This window comes from Buteo buteo, chromosome 16 (assembly GCF_964188355.1).
Source record: "Buteo buteo chromosome 16, bButBut1.hap1.1, whole genome shotgun sequence".
Classification (NCBI taxonomy): Eukaryota; Metazoa; Chordata; class Aves; order Accipitriformes; family Accipitridae; genus Buteo; species Buteo buteo.
The window spans coordinates 12,752,509-12,776,132 of record NC_134186.1 but is presented as its reverse complement, the minus strand read 5'-3'; the positions used below and the strand labels follow the sequence as shown (position 1 = coordinate 12,776,132).

The 23,624-nt window shown below is 42.2% G+C and overlaps 1 protein-coding gene across 1 annotated transcript in view; it reads right to left on the bottom strand.

Moving 5' to 3' along the window:
• Positions 1-1,716: 1,716 nt before the first annotated feature.
• Positions 1,717-23,624, bottom strand: part of BRSK2 (BR serine/threonine kinase 2) — a 326,204-nt gene continuing 304,296 nt past the window's right edge. Inside the window, 6 exon segments of the mRNA XM_075047051.1 lie at positions 1,717-1,775; positions 1,778-1,843; positions 1,846-1,993; positions 2,662-2,726; positions 14,786-14,833; positions 23,350-23,439. Of these exon segments, the coding sequence (XP_074903152.1) occupies positions 1,717-1,775; positions 1,778-1,843; positions 1,846-1,993; positions 2,662-2,726; positions 14,786-14,833; positions 23,350-23,439 (476 nt within the window).

Sequence of the window (23,624 nt, the reverse complement as noted above, 5' to 3'; positions counted from 1 at the left end):
GGAAAATAAATAAATAAATAAAGCAAAAAATTAAAATAAATCCCTCCCATTTGGGGGAATGGGGAAACAGGGCAAAAGTCAAAGGTCTTTGCCCCAGTTGTGTCTTTAAAAATTCTTTTTAATCTTCAAACCTATGTACAAGTAAAACTGGTCCAAGAAGGGGAAAAATGATTAAAAAAACCAACAACGACAACAACAACAAAAAAGAACTCATCCAACATTATCATTAAAAAAAATAATCTTGCGATACAACATACACCCATAGGAACCCAACGAGCAGCAATCGAAGGTCATAAAAGAGCTGAACACTAATGCTAAGCCTACATTCTTAAAATCTCAGTCAAGAAGTACTTCTCACTGTGTTTTGTCTTCCACGCGTAAAACCACGTTTTTTTTGTTTAACCTTTGAGCTTGGGCCAGAATAAGTTACACTTGGTCACATAACTCTTAAGGAGGAGGAAAAAAGGTGGTGATTCTTCTTTCTCAGAGTCACGAGATGAACACTTACGGGGTTTCTGTGTCTTTTTTCCCCCTCCTCCCCAAAATAAATAAGAATCAATGTTGCCTCTACACAGTTATTAAACAGAAGATATATCTAACAGCTTATTTTTTTAAATATATATATATGTATATATAAATAACCAAGACCTAATAACTGAAACACAAAAAAAAAGTCCCCATCCACCCAATCCCACCCTCCTCCCCTTCAAAACAAAACAAAAAAAAACAAAACGAAAAACTTTATAAAAATATCTTGCAGTAATTTTTAAAGTTTACAGTAGCTTTGTGATTAAGTCTCCCATTGCCCTGACTCCACCTTGTCTTGCTCTGATGAACTAAGTGCCAGTGATTTGCACACACACACACAGAGGAAATAAAACCCAAGATAAGTCTCTTTTCTTCCTCTTCTTCATCTTCTTTTTTTCCTTTTTTTCTTTTTTCTTTTTTTTTTTAGAAAAAAAATCACCCAAGCCAACAAATGAAACTGGTAACTTAAAGAAATAATAATACTGATATCAATGCAGCACTAGCAACACAACAATTGCCTCTAAATGCAGGGTGTGGTGGAGGATCCAGCTGGTCGAAGAAGGTCCCAGCGCGGTGGCACAGTGGCAGGGAGTTGACAGGTGGGGAGGAAGGTGTCGAAGGAGGAGCAGCAGTAGCAGCAGCGGCAACTGTGCCTGGTGGCAGGAGAGACAGTCCTTGGCAGAGTCTTGTCCCTCTTCTTTGCTACCAGAAGTTGCCTTTTCCCTAAGTTTTAATGTTTTATTTGTATGTGTTTATTCATTGAACCCCCTCTCCCTCCTAAGTTTACTCCTTTCCCCTTCCAGCAGGTCAAAAAGCAAAATGATACAGTATAAAAAAACCAATTATTTTGTATATATATGTATGTATGTATATTTATAGATAAATATACACACATATATACATGTATATATAAAAAAAGGGGGCAAAAGAAAAGGAAAAGGTGGTGGGGAGAAAAAGAAGGTTAAGAAAATCCCGTGATGAAGCTCCCCAATATTGTCTTGGTTCAACGCTTAGTTTTGAGTTGCTCCTGGCTGGTTTCTGATGAGAATGCGCTCTGGATTCATGAAACACTGTGCTCCCGCTACACCCGTCTCCTTCCCCGCACCCTCCCCCTCCGGGCTGAGTTCACCTGCGTGGACAGAAGTTGCCAAGGGTAAAGGTTTCACTTCAACAATTTGCAACCTCCTTTCAGCCCAGACTCTGCAATCCCGTAACTGAGCAGATCTCTCTTGTGGAGCACCAAAAAAGAAAAAGAGGCGTGGGGGGGGAGGAAAAAAGGCGTGCATTGGGGAGGTGTTGGGGGAGAAGTGGGGAGAAACCCACTTCCTGAAGGGAGAGGGGAGGCTGGGAACCTCAAACAGGACTGGTCCTTGGACAGTCTACATCGGTTGCCTTCCGTCAACAAGTGTCCGCAGAGCACAGAAGGTGAAGCCGTGGCTGACATGTTAACTTTTCGGGATAATTCCTGGTAGCAGAGCGGAAACAAGTGGTGTCGTCAGAAACACAGAGAGAGCATGAACAGAACAAGAAACAAAACAAAAGGAAACAAAAAATAATAGTAATAATAAAAAACCCAAAAAATCAGGAAGGAGAAAAAAAGCAAAACATTCAAAAAAAGGGAGGAAAAAAAACCAATCGAAAAAACCACAACCCAAGATCTGGTGAACTGGGTTTGTCATCTGTGCTACCTTTTCTTTTCTTTCTTTTCTTTTCATTTCATTCTTTCATTCGTTTGTTTTTGTGTTTGTTTCTGAGATATATATTATATATCATATATAAATATATATATGTATATATATACAGTCATTCCTTCATACAAAATTTGTCTATAGACAGTTTTGTACTGTTGTGGCAAGGTATATACATCCTTCTAGTTTAGAGGCTAGCTTGCTAAGGAATATTCTTTCATTCTTTCTTGCTTTTTTGTTTTTTTGTTTTTTTTTTTCTAAGTTATTTAATTTTTTATGTGTTTATTTAAGGTTGGTCTTGTAGGCCGACTGATGAGACCATCTTTGCCTTGTCTTTGCCAGCAGGGTACTTATTGTCTCCTCTAGACCCATAGTCATTAGAACCGGAATCGCTCCGCTTGCTGTTTGCGCTATGCTTGGTTGGCGTGCCGGGGGGATGGCTCACCTGCCCGTTCTTCTCGTCTGAAAAAAGTTGTTTAATTACGTCAAAGAAGTTACTCAATGGGCTGCCTGGGTACACAAAACAGAGGAGACAAAAAAAGAAAGAAAGAAAGAAAGAAAAAAAAAACGAGAGGGAAAGAGAGAGAAAAAGAGGAGAGAGAGAGAGAACAAACAAACAAATGAACAATGGGGTTTTTAACGAGAAGAACATGATGAGGAGATCCAGAGCCACGTGCGTGGGGGTGTGTGGGGGATGAAGACAATGAGCAGGAAGAGGAAGAGTGTTTAGGATAGGACACCTACGGAAATAAAGAGGCTGGGAGCGTAAAGCACCTAAGGGTGAGGTCCTAGTTTTCTCCTGAGTGGGGAAGCATTGCTGTCCCACCTAGCAGGAGGACACAGTACCGTGTGGCTGAAATAGTTCAGTCTATTATTTTGAGTCACTTGGCCACTCCGCACTGAAACGTCAGTGAATGTAATGCTGGATACAGGCAAATCCCATCTTATTGCTGCTGTTACAAACATGGGGCATTTGTATGTGGTTGCTAATTGATGCTTTGTTTTGCAGCCTTGCTAAGCTCTCTGGCTACACTGGGCATTAGACTTTCTTGGCTTGCATTTTATTTCTTCCTGAGTATCTCCTTGCACACCTTTCAGTCACTAAGCCTGAAGCACCTGAGTGCTCCAAGGGAAACCACATTTGAAAAATGAACTACAGCCGACATGAGTATTGCCATCTGCATGTGTGGTTTGTGGCTTGTACTTGCAAGCTTCTCAGCACCATCAGATCCTTCTTACAACAGGTACCTGGAAATGAAGATGCTGAATGCATTGTGGAAGCAGGCTGTCATGCATCTAACTATTTCTGGGACCTACCAGGGTCAAGAACTGCTTCCTCATTGTCCTGAATGTGTTCTCTCTACAATGCAGCCTCCCTGACACTGGCATTCACTCCAGCGGAGTTATGAGCCAGAGAGGGGTGTAGGATTGCACGCTAGTAGAACAGGTATTTCATTAAGACAGCCACTAGAGCAGGTTGCAGTATTAACATGGGTTGGGCACTGTGCACATGAATACAATTTTTCATGTCATTTGGACCTCCAGGCAGCAGGGTTGTATGCTGTTAATCTAGTCCTCTGTGAGAGGATGTATGGAAGGACATACCTGAGGAAAGGCTCTGGGGGTGCTACCGAGGGAAAGGGACTGGCTAGTACTGGAAAGGTAGCCTTTTGGGGGCATTTCTAGTCCCTTTTAGTTTTCTTGGATTGGGGGATTAATCCTGATCAGACATAGGAATGGTCACATCAAATTCTCTAAACATAGATATTGAAGGTGTTTTTTATCTAACATACACCATGGAGGTGAGGCCTGTTCATGATCATTAAAAGCCCATGATGCTTTTCTCAATATTGGGACTGTTGGCTCCATTGTTTTAACAAATTCAAATCATTTATGTCCCACCTAAGTAATTTCATTCTCCAGCTCCCAGAAGGAAACGGGCTCCCTTGTATCTGCCTTCCAATGTGGTGGTGGGCTGTGAAGAGTGGAACCTTTCGTCCCCGAGATGGGAACATTCAGTCGAGAGCAAAGGAGTTTCTTCATAGCAGAGATTGCCATTTATCCACAGTTGGTGGACACTGGCGACTTGGTAATATTATATTTCCCTTCACTTTCATTACAAACATAAGCAAACCAGTTACTACAGCAGGCAAGTACTTTCTGTGCATGGTAACGTGTCTGAAGAGCTTGTTGAGTGCTTTCTTATTCTCTAATGATAAATGCTAGACAGACATCAACTGCTCTTCTACAAAGAAAGAGGAAATACATAGTATTTGTGCCCTGCAAAACTGAATGTATTATTCTTTTTTCCCTGCCCCGTGCTAACCAGGTAGCTGCTGCTTTCCTCTGCATGTTACCAGGCATTGAGAAATATGAAATGGTTGGCATATACAGTGAAAGACCTCAATCTTATTAATCATCTAATTCATTCCTTGCCTTCCTCTGTTGCTCTGTGGTTAACTTACTGCTGGCCCTGGTTCTGTCTCTGCATTCAGCTACACTGAGGCCACAAGGAAATGGCTGTTAGTTTCTGGAAGAGCATCATTCACCTCACTGACTGAAGCCTTAGTGATGGGCCCAAACAAACAGCCAGGCAGAGCACATATCTCAATTTCTGGCTTAGAAGAGAAGGGTTATCCAGCTCTCCGTTGTTTCAGGGTCAGACTTTGTGAGCTCCACCTGCTTCCTTCCACATGCATGCAAATGCTTTGGAAGGGGGATATCTGTTCCATGTCTATGACTTCTATTTCAGAGATTTCCCTAAGCCTCCCTAAAACTGTTTTAGGTTTGTGGGTGCATGCTCTGCTCTGACTCATTTCTATCTGCTCAGACTCATTTCTACTTCTTTTAGGATACTCTTTTTCAATGAAAAGAAAGAAAAAAAAGAAAGCAAACACTCAGCCTTGAATGCAGGAATGTGGACAGATCTGGTTCTTATGTGGCTTTGGACCCCTCATCTTCATAAGCAAATGGAGTCAGCAGAGAGAATGAAAAAGAGCACTGAAAAAAATGCTGGAGAGGGAAAGACTGCTAGGTTGGGAGAAAAGGGGAGGGGAATATCTCTAGTTATTCAGCTGAGCAGTTTATTCAACAAGCTTAGAGGGAAAGAAGAGGGCAGAGTAAGCAGGGCTCTGCAGGAATCAGGGAAGTTTTTTGTTTTCACGTAGACAAGAACAGTAGACAAAGTACAACTTGCAAGAATGGAGCAATAAAACATTTTTTAAAATTATATTTATATATCTTGTATTTGCTGAGTCCTGATACAGGATTTTTAACCATCCTATTAAAATATGCAGCCCCTGTTTCATCCACCCTTTCTCCTCCCCATGCCCTACCGGCTTTCCAGTGCCTGGAGATTTATTGCAGCAAAAGTATTTAACAGTCTGCTTTTCTTTGCCTGTATCAGTACTGGATTCCTTACAATCAGCATTTCCAGGTAAAATTTTAATGGAAGGTAAGAAATCCTTAGGGATGTTTAAAGAGAGCTACTGAAAAATAAAATAGGCCATTTCACTAACCCTTTCCCTCCTTTGCCTTTTGTAGTATGTGGACTCATAATTACATACTAGGTAATAATGCTCTCCTGTCCTGCAGTCAAGAAAGAATTGATCCTACACCAAGCAATACAGACAATCACTGCACTGATGTTGTACCTGACAGCTTGTCAGCCCACTCTTGGGCTGGTCTAGACATTGGTCTTTGGATAGACAAAAGAGTCCTCACATTTTTCTCCGGAGATATGTAAACATGGGTCAGCTATGCTGGAAGCATGAAAATGGTGAGTGGTGTTGCTCCTCTTAGTTCTCAGTTCCCTTTGGGCTTATATATCCAGTAAAACAAGACTTGAAAATGCAGGTGGTGATAGATTACAATAGCTTTTTCAGCAATCTTCCACTCCTAGCACTCAGTGCAAAAAGTGTCATAGGCTCTTACACCTGTAAGTCCACCTGGGGGCCTCAAAAAGGCTGCCTGTCTTATTTCAGAAAGGGAGGTGACATCCCATTTCCTCTGGACAGGGATGAAGGTTTGGCTCACTGATTCTTCAAAAGGTGTTTCATGCATCTATAACTAAGGTCTTCTTTCCCCTTGAGAGCAAACGTTCATCAACACAGAGAAAAGAAGGCATGAAGGGTAGCAAGGGTAAGAAACTGTGAGAAGGATCAGAGGCAGGTGGGGAGGTTCAAAGCATTAGTTTTACATCTATCAGGAGGAGATGGATATGTGCATTTTTGACCAAGGAGCTGTATGCTGCAAGATGGGGAAGGGGAAGGGGTTTGAAAACAAGCACTGAAGCTTATGAAAGGGTCATGTATTGAAGGGATGATAGAGAACTATAGTTATGGAGAAGGCACGGGTTTGTGGCACCTGTGTGCAAGCACCATCACAGTGAAATATTACAGAAGTCAAAACTGTGAATGCATTTGAATACAACAGGCACTAAAAGGAAGAAACAGGGCTGGAGACAGACACAATAATGTAAAAGGAAGTGGGGCAGGTGGCTTGTATGAACCCTCACAGTATTTCATCTGCTGTTCTTAGGAAGTCAGTCTGACATTGACCTAGCCCCAGTGGTGTCACAGGTTTGAGAAGCAAAGTGGAAATGGAGCACCCAGGTAAGAGAGGAAAGAGAAAACGAGGTGATTCACTCCAGGCACCAGAAGTGACACCAGGAAAGGATGCACCTTGCAAAGACTCTGCTCTGACCTTGCAAAAACTCTGCCCTGACCTTGCCAAGACCCTTGGAGTCCTCCACAGAAAACAACAGGAGGTGGTGAACAAGCAGCTTCAGGACAAGCCTGGAGGCTTCAGTCACTGATTAGAGCCTGCTGTTTTGTAACATTTTAAGACAGTCAGATAAGGACCTTGTCCTCTTTTCGTTGAAGCAAATGGCAACATTCCTATTGACCTAATGGAAGCAAAGTCTGAGGAACTTCCTTCCGTGAAACTGTCTCTCTCAAGTCTATGTATTTTTAATGCAGTAATCCTTGTGGTGCTGAACACAAAGTTGCACAAAACAAATATGCCATCTGTGGGACTATCCTCTGCCTTTTCCTTTCTGTATAGCCTGAGAAGTTTTGGGTTTCTGCGTTTTTAGCTTAGGCTTTGGGAGAAAGTGAATGGGAAAAGATAGGTCTCCACTGGAAACAGAGACACCGTTTGTCAGCCTGACTTCCCATATTCCTTCCCTTGTTGCTTTCACATCCTTTCTGTCTTATGCATGCCCCTGCTACTGAGGTTTTCTTCCCATACTCATGCCTTTCTCTTTATCCCTTGTCTTTTCCATCCCTAGCTTGCTCTGTGTTTCAATAGCAGCTGTGATCATGTAACAAAAATCCAACTCCTTTCATGTAAAGCATTGAAACACTCTCTTGATTGTGGGAGCAGCATGGAAAACATGGCATTTGTTTTCAAGAGTGACCGTTAGAATTTGTTGTGCTGCATGTTTGCCAAGCCTTTGAAGAACTAGTTTCACAAGGTCAGGTTGGAGGATGGCCTTGTGTAGGCCTGGGAAGATGTGGCTGAAGACAGTCACGAGTATGTCTATGGAATGTTTTTATGTTTAACTGTTCTGAGGACTGGCAAACATCCCAGCTGGGCCAGATATGCCCTCCTATGTTAGTAGTATTGGCTGTATGCTGTTAGTACTTTCTAGATCTTTGTTGAAACATATATAAGTTGGATTCTTTTGTGAAATAAAGGGAATCTTGCACAGAGAGCTTGAGTGCTTGATTGAGTCTCCGCACTTGATGGGTTATAATCCATTCCTTTTCAAACCCATTTTGCTACTCTGACAGACTTCTAGCCCTCTTTGTGAAGACTAGGCATTTTTTGCCTGTTTGCTGGGTTTCTGTTGGCAGAGTCCCTTCTGCCTTTGAAAACAGAAGACTTAAAATATAGAACCCACTCCAACAGTTTATGCAGTGAAAGGAATGACAGAAAGATAAAAGTGGCCTATTCCTCTTTGTTTAGCTGTAATATCATGTAGGGGTCTTCCTCCAGACTAAAGAACCCCTAGTCTAGGCATTGTACAAATACAAATCAGAGAGATGCCTCAACAAGCTCACTGACTACTGAAGAAGGCTACAGAAAGATTTTTTTTGCTCCTTTAACAGTTGGAGGTATGAGGCTTCCCTCTAGACTGGAGAAGAGTGACAGGCCATTGCAATGTCTTGCTGGAGGACATCACACAGAACTTCCTCCTAGTCTCTGAACCCATCCTAGGCTACTTGAAGTGAGATGAAGGAACTGCAGAAATCCCAAGACAGGTAACTGTCTAAAATGATAGGAAGTCAGAAAAGGATTTCAAGAGACGTGGATGTGGGTTTTACTGGATTTATAAGTTGTCACAACAGATTGAGCAGAACAAGTTTTCCCATTTATTTTTTCCCCAGTTAGTTATGTAATGGAACAGTTGTTTTGATTTTGTTTCAGTTTAGGACTAGAAAATGGAGACAGACAGTCCACAGCACAACTCCAGTTTCTTAGCAGGACACCTGAATTGCAACTGGGAAAGGTGACTTCCAAAGGTAACAACAGAGCTTATTTTCCAGAGTCCTTAGACTCTGCCAGTAAAAATGCCAACTGAAAACAGTGTTTGCAGAAACAAACTGCTGGTAGGAGCTACTCAGATTATCACACACTGTTAGCACAGGTGTCCATGCTACCAGCAGAAGGTGGGAACTTTCAGTTGCTACACACCCGGACAAATCTGAACAACCAACCTGACATTTAAATGCTCTATAACCCATCCTTGTTCTTACTCCCCTAAAACATTCCGTCTCCTCTGCAGGAGGGGGGCCCAATATTTGTGGCTAGCCGGATGCATCCAGATGGCCGTTCTGCCTCCATCTTGCACGTTTTTTCTCTCTCTCATACACACAGAGAGAAGCTGAGCTCCAGTTCAGCCTCTCCTGTCACAGACAATATAACTGAGACAGGTAGCTCTTGGGCAATGAGTTAGGGAATGGTGAACACAGGCAGCAAAGACCCAAATAGATGAGGCATATTTCCTTGCTGCTACCTTCTGCAGAGCTAAGGCATGCGTAATTAATCAGAAAACAAACGTGTCCATTACTGATGAATAGCTCTGGCCAATCTAGCACCATCACATAACATTCAAAAAAGGAGACATGATGACAGAGAGGAGGGAATCATACATTCGTTTGGACAGCTGGTGGCACTGAAAGAGCAGACAAGGATAGTGGTGGGATGAAGAGATGCCAGATTCTGTTGTGGAATCATGCTGTTCTGGCAAATTGGCTGGTAGAGGACTCAGCCCAAGAATTCTGCCTGTCCTTTTACAGAGATCTGCCTGCACAAGTGCGTGCTGAGAGGGGAAGCTGACGACCCACACTTGTAAAGCCACAGCAGATGCTGCTAGTATTGCTGCTACCCATTCTCTTAAGTGACTTCTGCTGCTTCATTCAATTTTTTTGTCTATAAAAATGTCCAAAATGTATTGGCACTTAATAATATGATTTTGTCCTTTCCCGCCAGATGGATCTTCAAGTATGATCTTATGGGTTTTAAGTTCTCTGACCTGTTCCTAAGGAGAGAAATGAGCTGTGTATGCTGGTGAGATGTTGCCTCCTCATTTCCTCTGAATCAGTCCCTTAAAAATATGATTTAATCTTCCAGGGAGGCTGTCTCAAATTTAGCTTAGTACAGAAAACAAATATTCACATGGAGTATCCTGAAGCACTGCCTGCTATAAATAAAGTACTGTGATCTTAATTAAGAGAGCAATACCTATGTTTTCTGTATTAAATATTATTACAGAGAAAAAGACTTTGTATTGGACAGTAAAAATCCAGCCATAGCTGTCAAAACAGGACCTGACATGTACCAAATAGTTCAATACATCTGGCTTCATCTTTAGTGCCAAGTTGCCATTTTTGTTGCTACCTTCTTTTACGGTGCAAAAACATGAGTCATGAATTGGAAAAAAAACATCTCCCCAGCACAACACTAGAATGAAGAGGTATGACTACAGTGTGTGGGGAGTCAGCCATCCATTTGGACAGCAAAGGATAACTAGTAGAAGGGGCATGGACAACTGGGAAACCTGGCTTGAACTCTTTGGAAAATCTGACTTACATTACTTATCATGATCCACCTATTTTGAATGAATATGTGATCTTTCAGGTGGGTCTTCTTCCTTTCATCTCTCATTTGGGTCAATTTAGACAGAATTATCAGCCATGCTCAGAAAGACCAGCAGCCAGCACATTTTTCAGAAATGCTAGTTCTTGTTCTGACTACGTCACAGTGTAATGGTGGTAAGAAGAGCCTTTCAGCTGGGAGGGCAGCATACTTTTTTTCTGCAGGTTTCAGCATCAGTGTTTCTGCCATGAATGACCACTTTATGAATGCAAATCACCAACCTGCTCTTCCATCAAATAGCTACTTTGTGAGAAGCAGGATTACTCTAATTAATGCCAATATGGATCAGGATCACTTCCAAGAGCACCAAATCCAGATATTTACTGCTGCTAGTAACACCAACAGTCTCTAATTAGCACTTACAAAGCTGCATGCTGCAACTGAAACCCAAATGTGATGTAACCAGTTTTAAACTACAAAATGTCTCCTCATTTCTCAAGTAGCTTAGGATGCTATTGACATGGGCTTGCGTCTGTATGAATCAAACTGTGATTGCAAGGAGCTATGAAGAGAAGCCTTTACTGTAGTGCAATTGCTCTGTGTGCACAGAGGACGATTGGCCATGGGGGACAAGGTTAGATGGCTCTGAATAGGAAGCTATGTCAGGTCAAGTCCTAAACACCTGAAGCAAGAGATTCAAGTGAGGTACATTGGAAAGATATGAAAGGCAAGTGGATTTGCTATGCTTCTGCTTTGATCACATCATTTTGGTGACAGCCACTGGTACACACAAGGATCTGTGAAGCTTTTTATTTAACTCTGGTGCCAGGAATCATGGTTTCAAATTGCAAAAGGCAACACAGGATATTTAAGAATAAACATGAGGTCTTCTGGCCAGCCTGTTGTCACAGGGTCATGGCCTAAGACTTTGCAGGAACGTATGTTTGTGCAGAACGCTAGCATGATTTGACTGGAGCTGCACTAGTTATACATACTAATCTTTTCCTTCTCTTATCATCACCCAGTTCCATGGAACTGCCACTGATGTAATCGAAGACTTTCCTGAGAGTCATGAGGGATGGAAAACAACAAGCAAAGATCACTGTGGAAATAAAATTCAGCCCCAGACAGCTACAGTGTGGAGACTGGAAAGTTTACAGGCTCCCTGGTGTTTCTCAGAAGGTAAGGTCAAGAATAGGCAGGCTTTTCAGAGCTTTCTGCCAGCAGCCAGCACCTTGGAGAAACATACTACGGACTCCAAAAAACTGGGGATGGCAGGGAAGAAAGGGGAGCTATCCAAGGCTATACACCAGCTTTACTACTGAGTCAACCACCCAAAGAAATTCTCAGCTCTCTATTAAAAGACTTAAAGTCATTGAAGTTTGTAAAGACAGACTCTTTTCTGAACAAGGACTACTGAAATGGCACCGTGGGCTTCTGTATGGTGTATATCAATGGGTCCAGACCCAATGGGCCTAATCTACAATGATACTTGCTTTCTAATTTCCAGCTTTGTGGTTGAAGCTGGAGGGCTTTCCAGTTTCTATATTATCTTGATTATTTTTTTTTTAATGTAAAGGCTCTGCAGAACCTATTAGAACCTCATTGTGAATTATACAACCTATTCTTCAGTAAGATAGACGTAAATACCAGATTAGATGGTAGTAAACAGTTCTCTCAATCCTGCCTCAAAAGAAACAGAATCCAGCTTGTTCTTTTACAGCTGTGTTGATTTTATAAGGCTTAACAGCAGCACATAAAGTGGCAAAGCTTATTTGTCACTAAACTGATTTGGCTCTGAATACACACAAGGAATAGATCAGCTAAGTCAGAAGGTATCACTCCTATAGGCAGTTTTCAGGTTACAGCTGCATTTTAAATGTAAAGGTTTTAATTTTTACAAGGTAAATTTAAATCTTATGAACAGATATGAAAGACTTCATGGAAACCAGTTTAGTCTTTCTGACAACAGAAATGCCCATTGCCCTGCTGGAATGGGTGGAAACATGAAATAAAATATTCCACCCCAACGTGCATTTCAACTTTATTATAAGCCAAATTATTTTCTTCAATTGTGAAATATTAAGAGTTGGCAGCAGTTTTCTAGTGTGCACAGGTAGGGTTGATACAGCAGCTGTTACATCATTTGACTATTGGTAGCTCCTATGACATACCTCTGCTGTTCAACATTAACTTGTTTTTCAATGCCAATGGCTATATGCAAAATCACTTCTCAGACTGACAATCACTGCAAGCAGAAGATGAGATAACATTTAAAGGACTAAACAAATTTGCCTTGGTGTTAATTACAACATTCAATGGTTTATAGTGGGTGAAAAGATATTCCTCATTCCCACCAGAGCTTTCACATGGCTGAGCCAGGCATAAAACATCTGATTAGCTCTTCCTGCTCCAGTGTTAACTCTTTTGCAAGAATGACCCCCTGTGCTCACTCTCAGAATATAGAACAATGATGAAGTAAAAAACCCCACATAGTATATTTTTTCTTACACTATTTGTTGTTACTAGATGAACATTGTATCAACTTCACAGGGCATTCCCTGTCCTCAGTCATAGAGGACAGTTTGCCAATAATAGGCTAAACGCTGGCTGAATTCTGGCATCATTCCCTTTCACTCCCCCGTCTAAATTGTGGGTGAGCTCTCCTGCACATGAAATAGCTCTTCACTCATATAAGAGGGTGGAATTCAGCATGGTGCAGTCACCACTGCTTATGTTGTGTGTGAGCACACCAACAGGAATATGATTTAAAGGAAGCAGCTCCATTAAACCCCTATAACCCATCCATTCTCTTCTCTGGATATCTATGTGTTCTGTCTGTGCTGTAGCTGCCACAAAATAGTCTCCTTGCTGGCCTTCACTGTGTCCTCTTTGTCCCTGGTTGGATTGATGCTGACACTGTGACAGCTGGAGGGCCTGCCTGAACTGGGAGTGAGCAGTAATGCTCTCTATCTAGAGAACGCAGAGTACTGGCTGGTTATCTGTATAGCTCGACTTGCAAGCAACCAGTAGCATCAGCATTTCAGTATTTTCATATGATGTGAATGCCAGATCCAGGCAAAAAACAAAGGCTTGAGGGAGAAGAGGGATTTTCTGTCTGATGCCTTCAAGAAGAAGCTGGAGGTCTGCCTACAACTTAAATGAGTCTTCATGAGGAGATCAGAACTGGTATAACCCAGAAAACTCAAATAAGAAATCAAATAAGCTCCTTTCAGAGCAAAGGAAAAACTCCCACCAGCAAAGCTCCAACTTAAGGGAAAGAGATCATCTGAAATACAGGAAACAGGCCAAATTCTGCCTCAGTCACACATGCATAAAACTAATTATCTCCACCAGGACAACCTTCCTTTGTTATTACAGACTCCACAACAACTCCAGAACAACTTTCCTCAGTTTACGAAGAGATGATGCAGGAGTCACAGGTCCAGTTGGAGAGCGGTACTAGCTCAGTGATCACTTCCTTTTCACAGAGATAGATACTTAAATTCAACCTAGATACCAGAATGGAAATCTACAGACAACAGAGTTCTCTTGTACCAAACCTTTCTGTACAAGATATAAGTAATAAGACAAAAACCTCTCCTAGTATTTGGGTATTTCCACTATTGTATTTGGAGGAGTCAGTAGGGCCACAGGTAATGAAAGAAAGAATACAGTCCATGTGTGGATAGAGGGGAGGGAATGCAAGGGACAAGTTAACCAAAATTCATGGAAACCCAAGCAAGTTGAGCTGCAAGTTTTGCAGGAAACTTTTTTTTTTTCTCATTCCTAGCAAAATTCTGAATATCCAGTATGTTCACTACTCCTCCAGCTAGAGACACAACATCCTTCCCCAAGACCAGACTGGAACTATGACAATTTACACTTGCTAAGTATCTGACAGATAATATGCAATGTGTCTTATGGAAGATTTAAAAGGGTCTTATCCCAAGGAATTCTGGAGAAGAAGAGAGTGGATGCAAAATGGAATTAAATAACATAGCAATCCTGTCTCGATAAATAGCAGGAAACCAAGGGAGACAGCAGCTAGCAGGGCAGCTTTCAGCTTCACTGCATAAAAGGGACTGAAGAATCATGAATCAAAGGCAGCAAGTAAACAAAAGAGAAAAAAAAACAGGAAAGAAAAAGAAAAGCACTGGCCTGGGTTACAGTGAGGGAGGGAATCTCAAGTGCAACACCACACACTTGTGCTATGAAGGGGAAAGCTGTGGTGGAGCCTGTGCATCTGTGCATGGATGGGGAGGAACAGAATAAGGGGTATATGCTTGTGTCCACCAGGTAAGTGAAAGACATACTGGGTTGTTACGGGATGGGTAGTCTTGAAAAGAGCATGGGAGAGCAGGGATAGGGAAGGGGAACAGGTGGAAGGGACAGGACGGCGCATTATTGTGTTGCTCAGCAGGGGCTGGGGAAGGAGAAAAGGCAGAAGGGAAGGAAGTTCTTACCACATTTGGAAAGTCTGCCAGTCATCAACTCCATACAGTTAGTGGTGTCTGGATCATAGAACGGAAAGAGGAGGGAGGGAGGGAAAAACATAAAAAAAGGTTTCCATACCTCTGTGCATAAAGTAGTAACTTAGCACATTATTACCTGAAGCAGGAAACATATACACATCTTGGTCTTTACATAACCCAGGCAAAATTCTGCCACCCACTGTATGCCAGTGCAAACTTGGCCCTGTGACTGAGCGTGGATGCTGCTTCAGTCCCGCTGCTTCAACTCACCTCTTTGTTATAGCTATAGGTATTTATGAAATGTGGGAAATACCCTGCCACCATATTAGCAAACTAAAAGCCTTGAATACATTGTTTCACCTGGCCATCTTTGCAAATTAGCCTGCAACAGCCAGGAAATGTCCAGCCAGCTGATCTATGTACAGCAAAAACCTGTAGAGAGGGAGGAAATGCAGCACTGTGCTACTGGACATGGAATGAGAAGGCTACTTAGACAGCTCAAAAACATCTTTTAGACTCCAAAGGATAATGTCCAAGTTCTCAGCATAACTCTGCCTCTCTCATTCACATGTAGTCTCTTACTCTTCTTGATTTCAAAGTCACTATTTGCAGGCAATAGAATTACTTCTGGAAAGGGTGGCAGAATCTGGCCCTAAGACGTAACTGTCCACTTTGTGTATAGCTCCCATTGCCACAGCCTCTGAGTGCTTCTTACTCAGGTGCAATAAGCAGAAGGAGCTCTACATGTCAGCTTCAAAGGAGAAAGGACCAGCCCAGCTGGACACTTCCATGTGGACCCTTCTGGCAAGCCAGATCTGCTGCTGTCAGCCAGGATTCCCTTGCATTTGGGATCTAAATCATTGTGTCCGTGAATGCTGGGCAATGTGGAGTACTCACTGCTGACCAAGTGGCTAACAGTTAAAGTACTCAGTTCAGTCTCAGACCTCCTCTTGCCTGGCCTCTCAATGAACACTTGGGTATTCAAGAAATAGGTTTCTTGGAAACATGCACACATATGCTGAAATCCCTAACTGCTAGGAAGCTCAAACTACTCCCTGTCTGCTGAAAAGTCTGCAGGATAGAGGGAAGGATAATTTCTTGGCATTCCTCCCCTTAAATACCGAGAAAAGTAATTTCAAAAAAGGGGGAAGGGGTGCTGGATATGCTTGGGTAAGCTGAACCCATGCTAGAAGAGCATTTATATGTATGTTTTCTGATGCAGCCAGGCCTGTGCTGCACAGATCATCTGGGAAAGCACGGAGGAGAGAGGGCAGGTGCTTGGTCCAATAGCACTGGCCAAAGGATCTAAGCAGCAGTTATATGCTCTCTATCCCCAAGGTTAGAGGTGGGTTGGCAGAGGTCAGTGGGAGATGATACCCATGGAAGGTCTCTCAGAAAGGCATAAGATTGAGAGAAAGGGGAAAAAGGGAGGAGCTGAAGGAGAATAGCGGATTCAAGAACTGGAACAAAGTATCAGAGGTGTCAGAGAGGCCAGTAGTTTTGAAATTCTTTAGCTAGTCTGAGTGAAGGCAGATTAAGCTCCCAAAATACATTTCTCCCTGAAGATGCCTAACAGGTTTAAGAAGTGCCTACAGCTGCTGATTAAGCCAATGAACAGAAGTCACAGTCATGAGTTTGTATCCTTTTTTTTTGTTTAATAACTTGGAGAAGTTTGTTGTCTCATGCCTTTTAGTGGTTTCTGTCCAGCTCTTTCTGAGTCAACTACACCTTGTTGTAAAGCAGTGTAATACAGACCTATACTGGTAGAGCTCAGAGCATTCACGCATTCATTAGCAGAACTTAAGCTTTGAAAAAGCACATAAGAGCAAGGAAAGTCTCAAATATGACCGAAAGATTGTTTGTGACTCCCACCTCCAACACCTGGAGTTTTCCCCTCAAGTGTATCCAGACTGACTGGCCACACAGTAACTAGCAGTCTGGAAACAAAAAAGGTAGTACTTGGATAATGTCAGAGTAGGTAAACACTGTGGCTGGTTTACTAAGATGCTCCTAAAATTGGTATTTCTGTTTCCTTGTTATCTTCAACAAATTAAAAATAATCATGTCTCCTTAAGTTAGTACTTTGGAACACTGTCTTTTTTCTAAGTCACTTGCAGTCAGCATGGCTCTTTTTAGTATTTCATTTAAAGCTAATTGTGTAACAGGTCTACGTACATTAATCATGATTAGAATACAAACTGACAACAGGAAAAAAGGATTGTAACACAGGCTTTTTGACAGCATAACATCTTGGGCTCTGTGCCCCATTTTGTTCCTAAAAACCTAAATTTGCAGGTTATAGAAATGGTTTTGATGGATAGGGAAAAACACAAACCCTTTTTTGAAATAGAAGACCATGGAAAAATACCAAAGGAACACTAATAAAACATCTAATTAGTCTTTTTCAAAACTTTTACAGACAACTATAATTTGCATTCTCTATATTGCCACGGCCAGTCCCAGGAACTGCACATGAATTTATTTTTAATGTCTTTCCAAGACACGATCAGGTTGTTTTTCCCCCATTCCAAAGGCATAGCAAACATGAGCACACCAGAAACAGTAGCTCATACTGCATCGCTTGAAAGACTAACAGAGTTAATATGCTTTCAGCTTCTCTGTTATAATTACTTTAATACTTCTTTCATTTCCATCATATTGTAACATCTGCTTTAGTAAATACTCTATATGATAAAATATTTCATCATTTTAAAGTAGAATTTTCATTCTAATTAGAAAGCCTTAGATTCTTGGCAGTCAGCTTCTGCTCATGGATAATAATCCATAACCGAGTGACTGTTGGATCTAGGTGTTAAGTGAGGTGAGTAATGCCAGGGTCTAAAGGCCTTTAGCTGTCTGAGAAGCATTGATGGGTCATGTAACTGCATTTTTAATGTGTGCTGTTTAATTTTTTAATTAAAGCATAGTGGCAGCATCAGATCTCAATCCTTCTGATGATAAGGCAATTCCTTATTTCACAGAGATTGCTAGCAGTCACTCACGCTTGGATTTGACCAAGACTCTTTCATAAATGACACCCAGTTCAGTTCATTAATAGATGGCAAATGCTTTGGTTAAAATAAGACCTTCCTTCAAAAGGCCAAACAAGCTCTGAATCTATTAAAAAAATGCTAGTGTTCTGCTGAGTTTTCTTCCCTGATTTTCTTTTTTCTTTAATTTCTGTGTTTGTATCCTACATAAATTTCATAACCAAGCTCCCTGGTTTGTGATGCTTCTGATATCTCTGAGACTGAGATTTGTCCCAGCCCAGGAAATCTCACCCAAACAGCTGCTCCTCTGAGATCTCCAAATCCAGGGCTAGATCCCAGAAAGCACTGAGCATCTCCTGCCAGATGCTCATCGTCCCCAATAAACATTTCCATTAAGGGAGATGATGTCAAGGGAGCCACCAGTTCCTCTGGTCCAAGGCAGTTATCATTTAGATTGGAAATCCCCAGTGTTTGGGTGCTTATTTGAAATTCACTGTTCTATCAAAACTCAGGAGAGCTTGGACTTTTTTCTACCTGCTTTATTTCAGGACTACTCAAGTTAATTTTAATGAAGTCTGTTCAGTTAATAATACTAAAGCTGTTTAGCAAAAATACAGTGCTCTGCCAATCCAACCAGGCATTACACTGTAAGTGGGAACCATGAGAGCAAGATGAAGTGATTGCCCCAGACACTACAAGAGTGGTAAGACATAAAGGATCACACAAGAATGCAGGCAACAAGGTAAACCTGGGACCTGGATGAGCCCTGGATAAAACTGACGTGTGGTCCAATTCCAAACTGGCATTTGCACAGCCCTGGTTTGAGTCTGCAGCTGGAAGTTTACCTTGCAAAGCACTTCATTTGCGCCTTACCCCCTTCTCTGTCTTGATGATAAAATCCTTCACATATTTGGTAACTGTAAATTTCTAACTAATTTGTTTTAGCAAATTAGCCAACCTATAGCTCTCGTGAGCCATAAAGACGAACACCCAGAATTCACAGATCAATACTCTAGCAAAGTTTTTTGAGTCACATGAACATGTTTTGCTTTTTGAGATGTACACCAGCACAATAAGAGAGCTTGGGTGCATATATGGAAGATACACACAATGAGCGAGAATTTGCACTGCCCGATTTTGAAGCTGGATATGGTCCCTAAACACTTGTTTATGCTGATGAAAGGTATTTCCAGCAGTAACACTGAGATGCTTTGAACTTTGAGATGCCAATGGTTAAAATCTGACATGAAGCCAATAAATATAATAAAGAAACAGAAAACCTATACAAAGAAGTTATAAAGGCTATTTTGGTACTGCTGATTGCCCATAACATTGGAAAACGGGAAAAAATAAGAACATGCAGCACCCCACACTTAAAACCAAAGCCCAAAGAGGCAAGAAAATATTAGGGAAATAAAAATTGATACCCTGTGAATGATCACAGATGGCTTTTGCATGTCCCTATTCACCAGCTGCTTCTATTACTCTTTTGTGCAAAGGCATTGGAGGAAAACAGATTATGATTTAATGGAAAGAGTATTGGGCTGAAACAAAGGCACAAATCTGAGATATTTTCCTCCATGGAGAGAGATCCTTTTATCCCACAAAAGGGCAGTCCTGCCCAGGGACTACCGAAGTAGAGATTCTGAGTATAAGGCTCCTGGATGGAGCCATACATGGATGAGAGACAAGGCCATCTGCTCTCATAGACAGCGATACTCACTCTTGATCCAAAAGGGACTGTCCTTTCATGGCCTCGCTGGGCTTAAATGCATTTTGTGATACCAGTAACAAGAACACATGGACAGCTATTCTGAGTCAGATCAAAGGCCAAAACCATCCAGTGCTCTGTCTCCACCAGCAGCCACACATAGACAGGTAGGAGTGTAACAGCGGGCCAAGCACACAGAACACTTCCTCCTAACACTACCTCACTCTCTCACCACTTTCAGGTCAGAGATTTACTGAGCCTGCTGCGGTTTCTCTGTTTAGCAATCCCTAGGAAGATTTCTCTCCCAGGGAATTGTCCAGTCTCCCTGTAAGAAGTACTCAGGGGAAGATAAGCATCTGCAAGCCCCTCTCATTCAGAACCTGCTTCAGTGAGGAGTTTCACAGGTCTTACATTACAGGAAGACACACCTTCCAATATTTTTTTGATACATGGCTCCCACTACTTTCACATGATGGCCTCTAATTCTTTCATTGGAAGGAAAAATGAATAACAATTCCTATCTGCTTGTTCTATGCCAGTCATGAGTCTGTAGACCTGGTATTGTCTCAGCAGTTATACCACAGAGGATTTAAAGTCTTGAAACATTAAGGGAGAAGGCTGATATGTTGCACTAAATTTGGCCAACTGGACAGTGGATTTTAGAAGTATTACATTAGCTTTTGGGATAGACTTCATTTATTTACACACCTATTCAGGTAAGGGAGGGAAGCTATTTTCCTGCTTCAGAGTATGCCAGAAGAAATAAGCACAGCCAGTCTTAGGAAGGAAAAATGGAAGTGAATGGAGGGATATCCAGGGGGAAGGGAGATTATAAGGTGCTCAAGTGTGACACAGAAACACATCTACCTAAATCAGGTACATATCAGGCTCACATACACACACACACAGATGCATGGGCAACACGACATCTACAAACACTGTTGTGAGCTGGAGGAAATGAGAAAGAGGAAAGTGCGTTCAGAAACCCAGGCAAGCCGGCTTAGTGGGCTGGCATGCTGCATAACGGATCAAAGAGGGGCAGGAGAGAGAATGACTATTAGTGCCATATGCTTATTAAGCCTTGATGTTCTGCTTTATGCTGTGTTCATTGAATCTTCCCCTTCTGCAGGTCTCACTTTACATGCATGCACCTTTCACAGATGGTTTTCATCCTCCCACCTGTAAAGGCATCTGAACTAAAAGGCAGGGGAGACAACTGCACAGGGTATATGTCTGTGCACAAGGAGCTAGGAAAATCTCCAGTGCTGGACCAGTATTGCTGGTCGGAGCCAGCAGTATCCTCAGAGCCATGGAGAAGGAGAGTCAAAGTGAACTGTGAGCATGTTCTGTTGCAGCAGTGGATTGCCTACAGAGTATCCTCAAACCATGAACCTGAATAGGAGTCCAACCACCACAATTCCTGTGAGGTGTTCAGGGCTGTGAATATGGGAGAAGAAGAGAAACAGAAAAGACTTTGCCTTGTTTCCAGTGAGAAATGCTGAGTAATTTCATGGCAATTTCTAGGAAGCTCTTGCACACATCTTCCCAGCCACAGCGACCCAGCTAAACAAGGTGCTGAACGTGAACTCTTGCTGTCCCTTTATTTCCCCTTACTCCCTCACTGGCTGGGGATGTGAACCACAGGGCCTCTCTAATTGGATGCACAGATTGTCTCTTCTTGGTAACAATCCTTTTTTTCCCCCTTCCTTTTCTCTTTTCCTTGTACTCTGCTCCAACCTAAATTTTTCAGGTTGAATTACTTCTCCCTTTTTCAAAAGACTGGCATATTCCTGATCAGGTCAGGAGATAAGATACAGGCTAATTTAGCACCCTGTCTCTCATGAGCTGTCTTGCCTGGATAACTCCCTGGCCAAGGGAATTCTCATTTTTAAGTTTCAAGAGACCATTCATTTTGGTTTTGCTCCACGTGGAGTTATCTGTTCCACTCTGGCGTTAAAGATCAGGCTGAGTTTTGCCTGCTAGAGAGACATGCTCTCACGTAGCTTTAGGCAGTAGAGATTCTGGATTTTTCCATTCCAGAACCAGAGTAAAACTCTAAGTCAGATACATTTCTCACAGCACAGTTTGCTCTAAACATCTCCCTGAGCCTTAGTCAGATGAATGGTTTTTATTCCTGCTATAATATGACTTTCTTAGGGAGATATCCTGCTTCATATACAAGTGTGCAACAGGGTCCAAGTCCTTCTAAGAGCATCAGTAGCTAGCACATACTAGAGTGAAGAAGTTAAGAGAGATCACCATGTTATTTACTTTTTTAACAGTTTTTTTCTCAGCAGAAAGTAAGGGTCCCCTTCTTTTCCTAAGAAACGAGGAATGCTTGAACATTGTTCATGCAGCAGGGGTAACAAGAACTAGACTTAAAGGATGCTTTTCTATCTAATTCCCCTCATTCCCACTTGGCCCCAACACTTCCCAAGAAGAAGGGTTGGCAGAAAATTCTGCCTGCTTCCTTGAGTTCAATTTAATTTCAAAAGTCCAGACAGCAAAAACCTGAATCAACCATAGTTTTAGTATCCTCACCTTTCCTGTTTCCTAACAGAATAACCCATGTGCTGGACACCCTTGCAATGCAGTGTGCAGAAGGTCAGGCAGTGCTGGGGGGCAAAAGCAAGATGGAAAATAGTATTTCCTGAACTGAGCATACTTCTCTGTCATGTAGTAAGCATACACTCTTCTAGATGGAGTTATTTTATCTTCAGCTGCTAAAGCCACACTGTTAGACCAGAAGGATGTAACCCATATGTGCAATGAGCCAAGGACATCTGGGATTTAACTGCAGGACACAATGCCAACTTATTCCCCCGCTTTTGTCTTGGCTTGTTCACACAAAGGTCAAGCACAGAACTTGGCTCTTATGTATAATATTTAGTTACTACCTTTTCATCATCATACAATGGGAAAATTCTTCCCAATCCTCCTGCCTCTTTGCCTTCTTCCTGGAGCCTCTGCTCTGCCTTGCTCTTATTTTTTTCCCTGTATCTGTATATTCTTTCTGCTTGTCCCCATACCTCCTTCCTTGAAGCACTCCCAATAGCTAAGCTTCCTTAAGTTTTCAATTTTCACCTTCTTTGTTCTGTCCTTTTAAAGGATAGAGGAGTTAACACTGTTTTTTTTTTTGTGTGTGTGTCACTACTAGTGTTCAGAGTGAACATTTGCTACATAATGTTGGGATGAGGCCAATTTCTGCATTATCAATTCAGGCCGCCTGACTGATGTCATTGCACAGGGTCACACATGTAAGGCTTTCTTTACCACCATGAGGAATTGAAATTTCCTTTAAAAATAGATAAAATATAGCTTCTGCAGAACCTTAGGATATGATCTGTGCTACCACAGTATTGGGCCAAGAATTTGATCACACTGCTGGAAACTATTAGCCACCTTCTGACCATCTGAAAATGCCGCTGTTAATGGCTAAGTTAAAAGTAGCTCTCAACTTTGTTCTGGGACCCTCTGAAGCTGGAAGTTTCTAAAGCATGCCTGAAGGGTTTGAAAATCAGGTACCTTCTAGAGCATGTCCCTATTCTGGGAGATTTTGGAGCTGGAGAAACTCTGGAAGATCTATTGATGATGCAGCTTTTGATGGAGAAGTGGGCAAATGGCTCTTTGGGCGGGAGGAGGGCAGAAGCTGTTTAACTGGGGAATGCGCTGGGAGCACTGGAGTGGGAATGAGAGAGGGAGGAGGGGGGTGGGGGGAGTTACTGCTCTGTCTGAATGGAGCTCATTTCTTGCTGAAATCAGAGGGACGGCCTCCCTCAGCCTCCTGGTACTGAGAGGCACTTCACCTTCCTGTCCCTGCTGAAGCAAGGTGCTCAACAGTAGAAACTACTTACCTGATAACTGCTGCACTGAAGGCTGGTCATGTGTGCTTAACAACTGTGCCTGAATGGTTTCTACTACCCTCTTAAAACGACGGCTTGGACCTGTGAGGAGAGAAGAGGCACAAATGGCCGTGAGAGGAGCGGGAGCCGAATCCTCGTACAACCCAGGCTGGAGGGGAAGGATCACAAGTATCTTCCCTTCAGTCTTGTCCCCAAGAGTGTACTGACAGAGTATCTGTCCTTCAGCCGAAGGCACGGCTTTGAGGAACCATTATGCAGTCCCCACG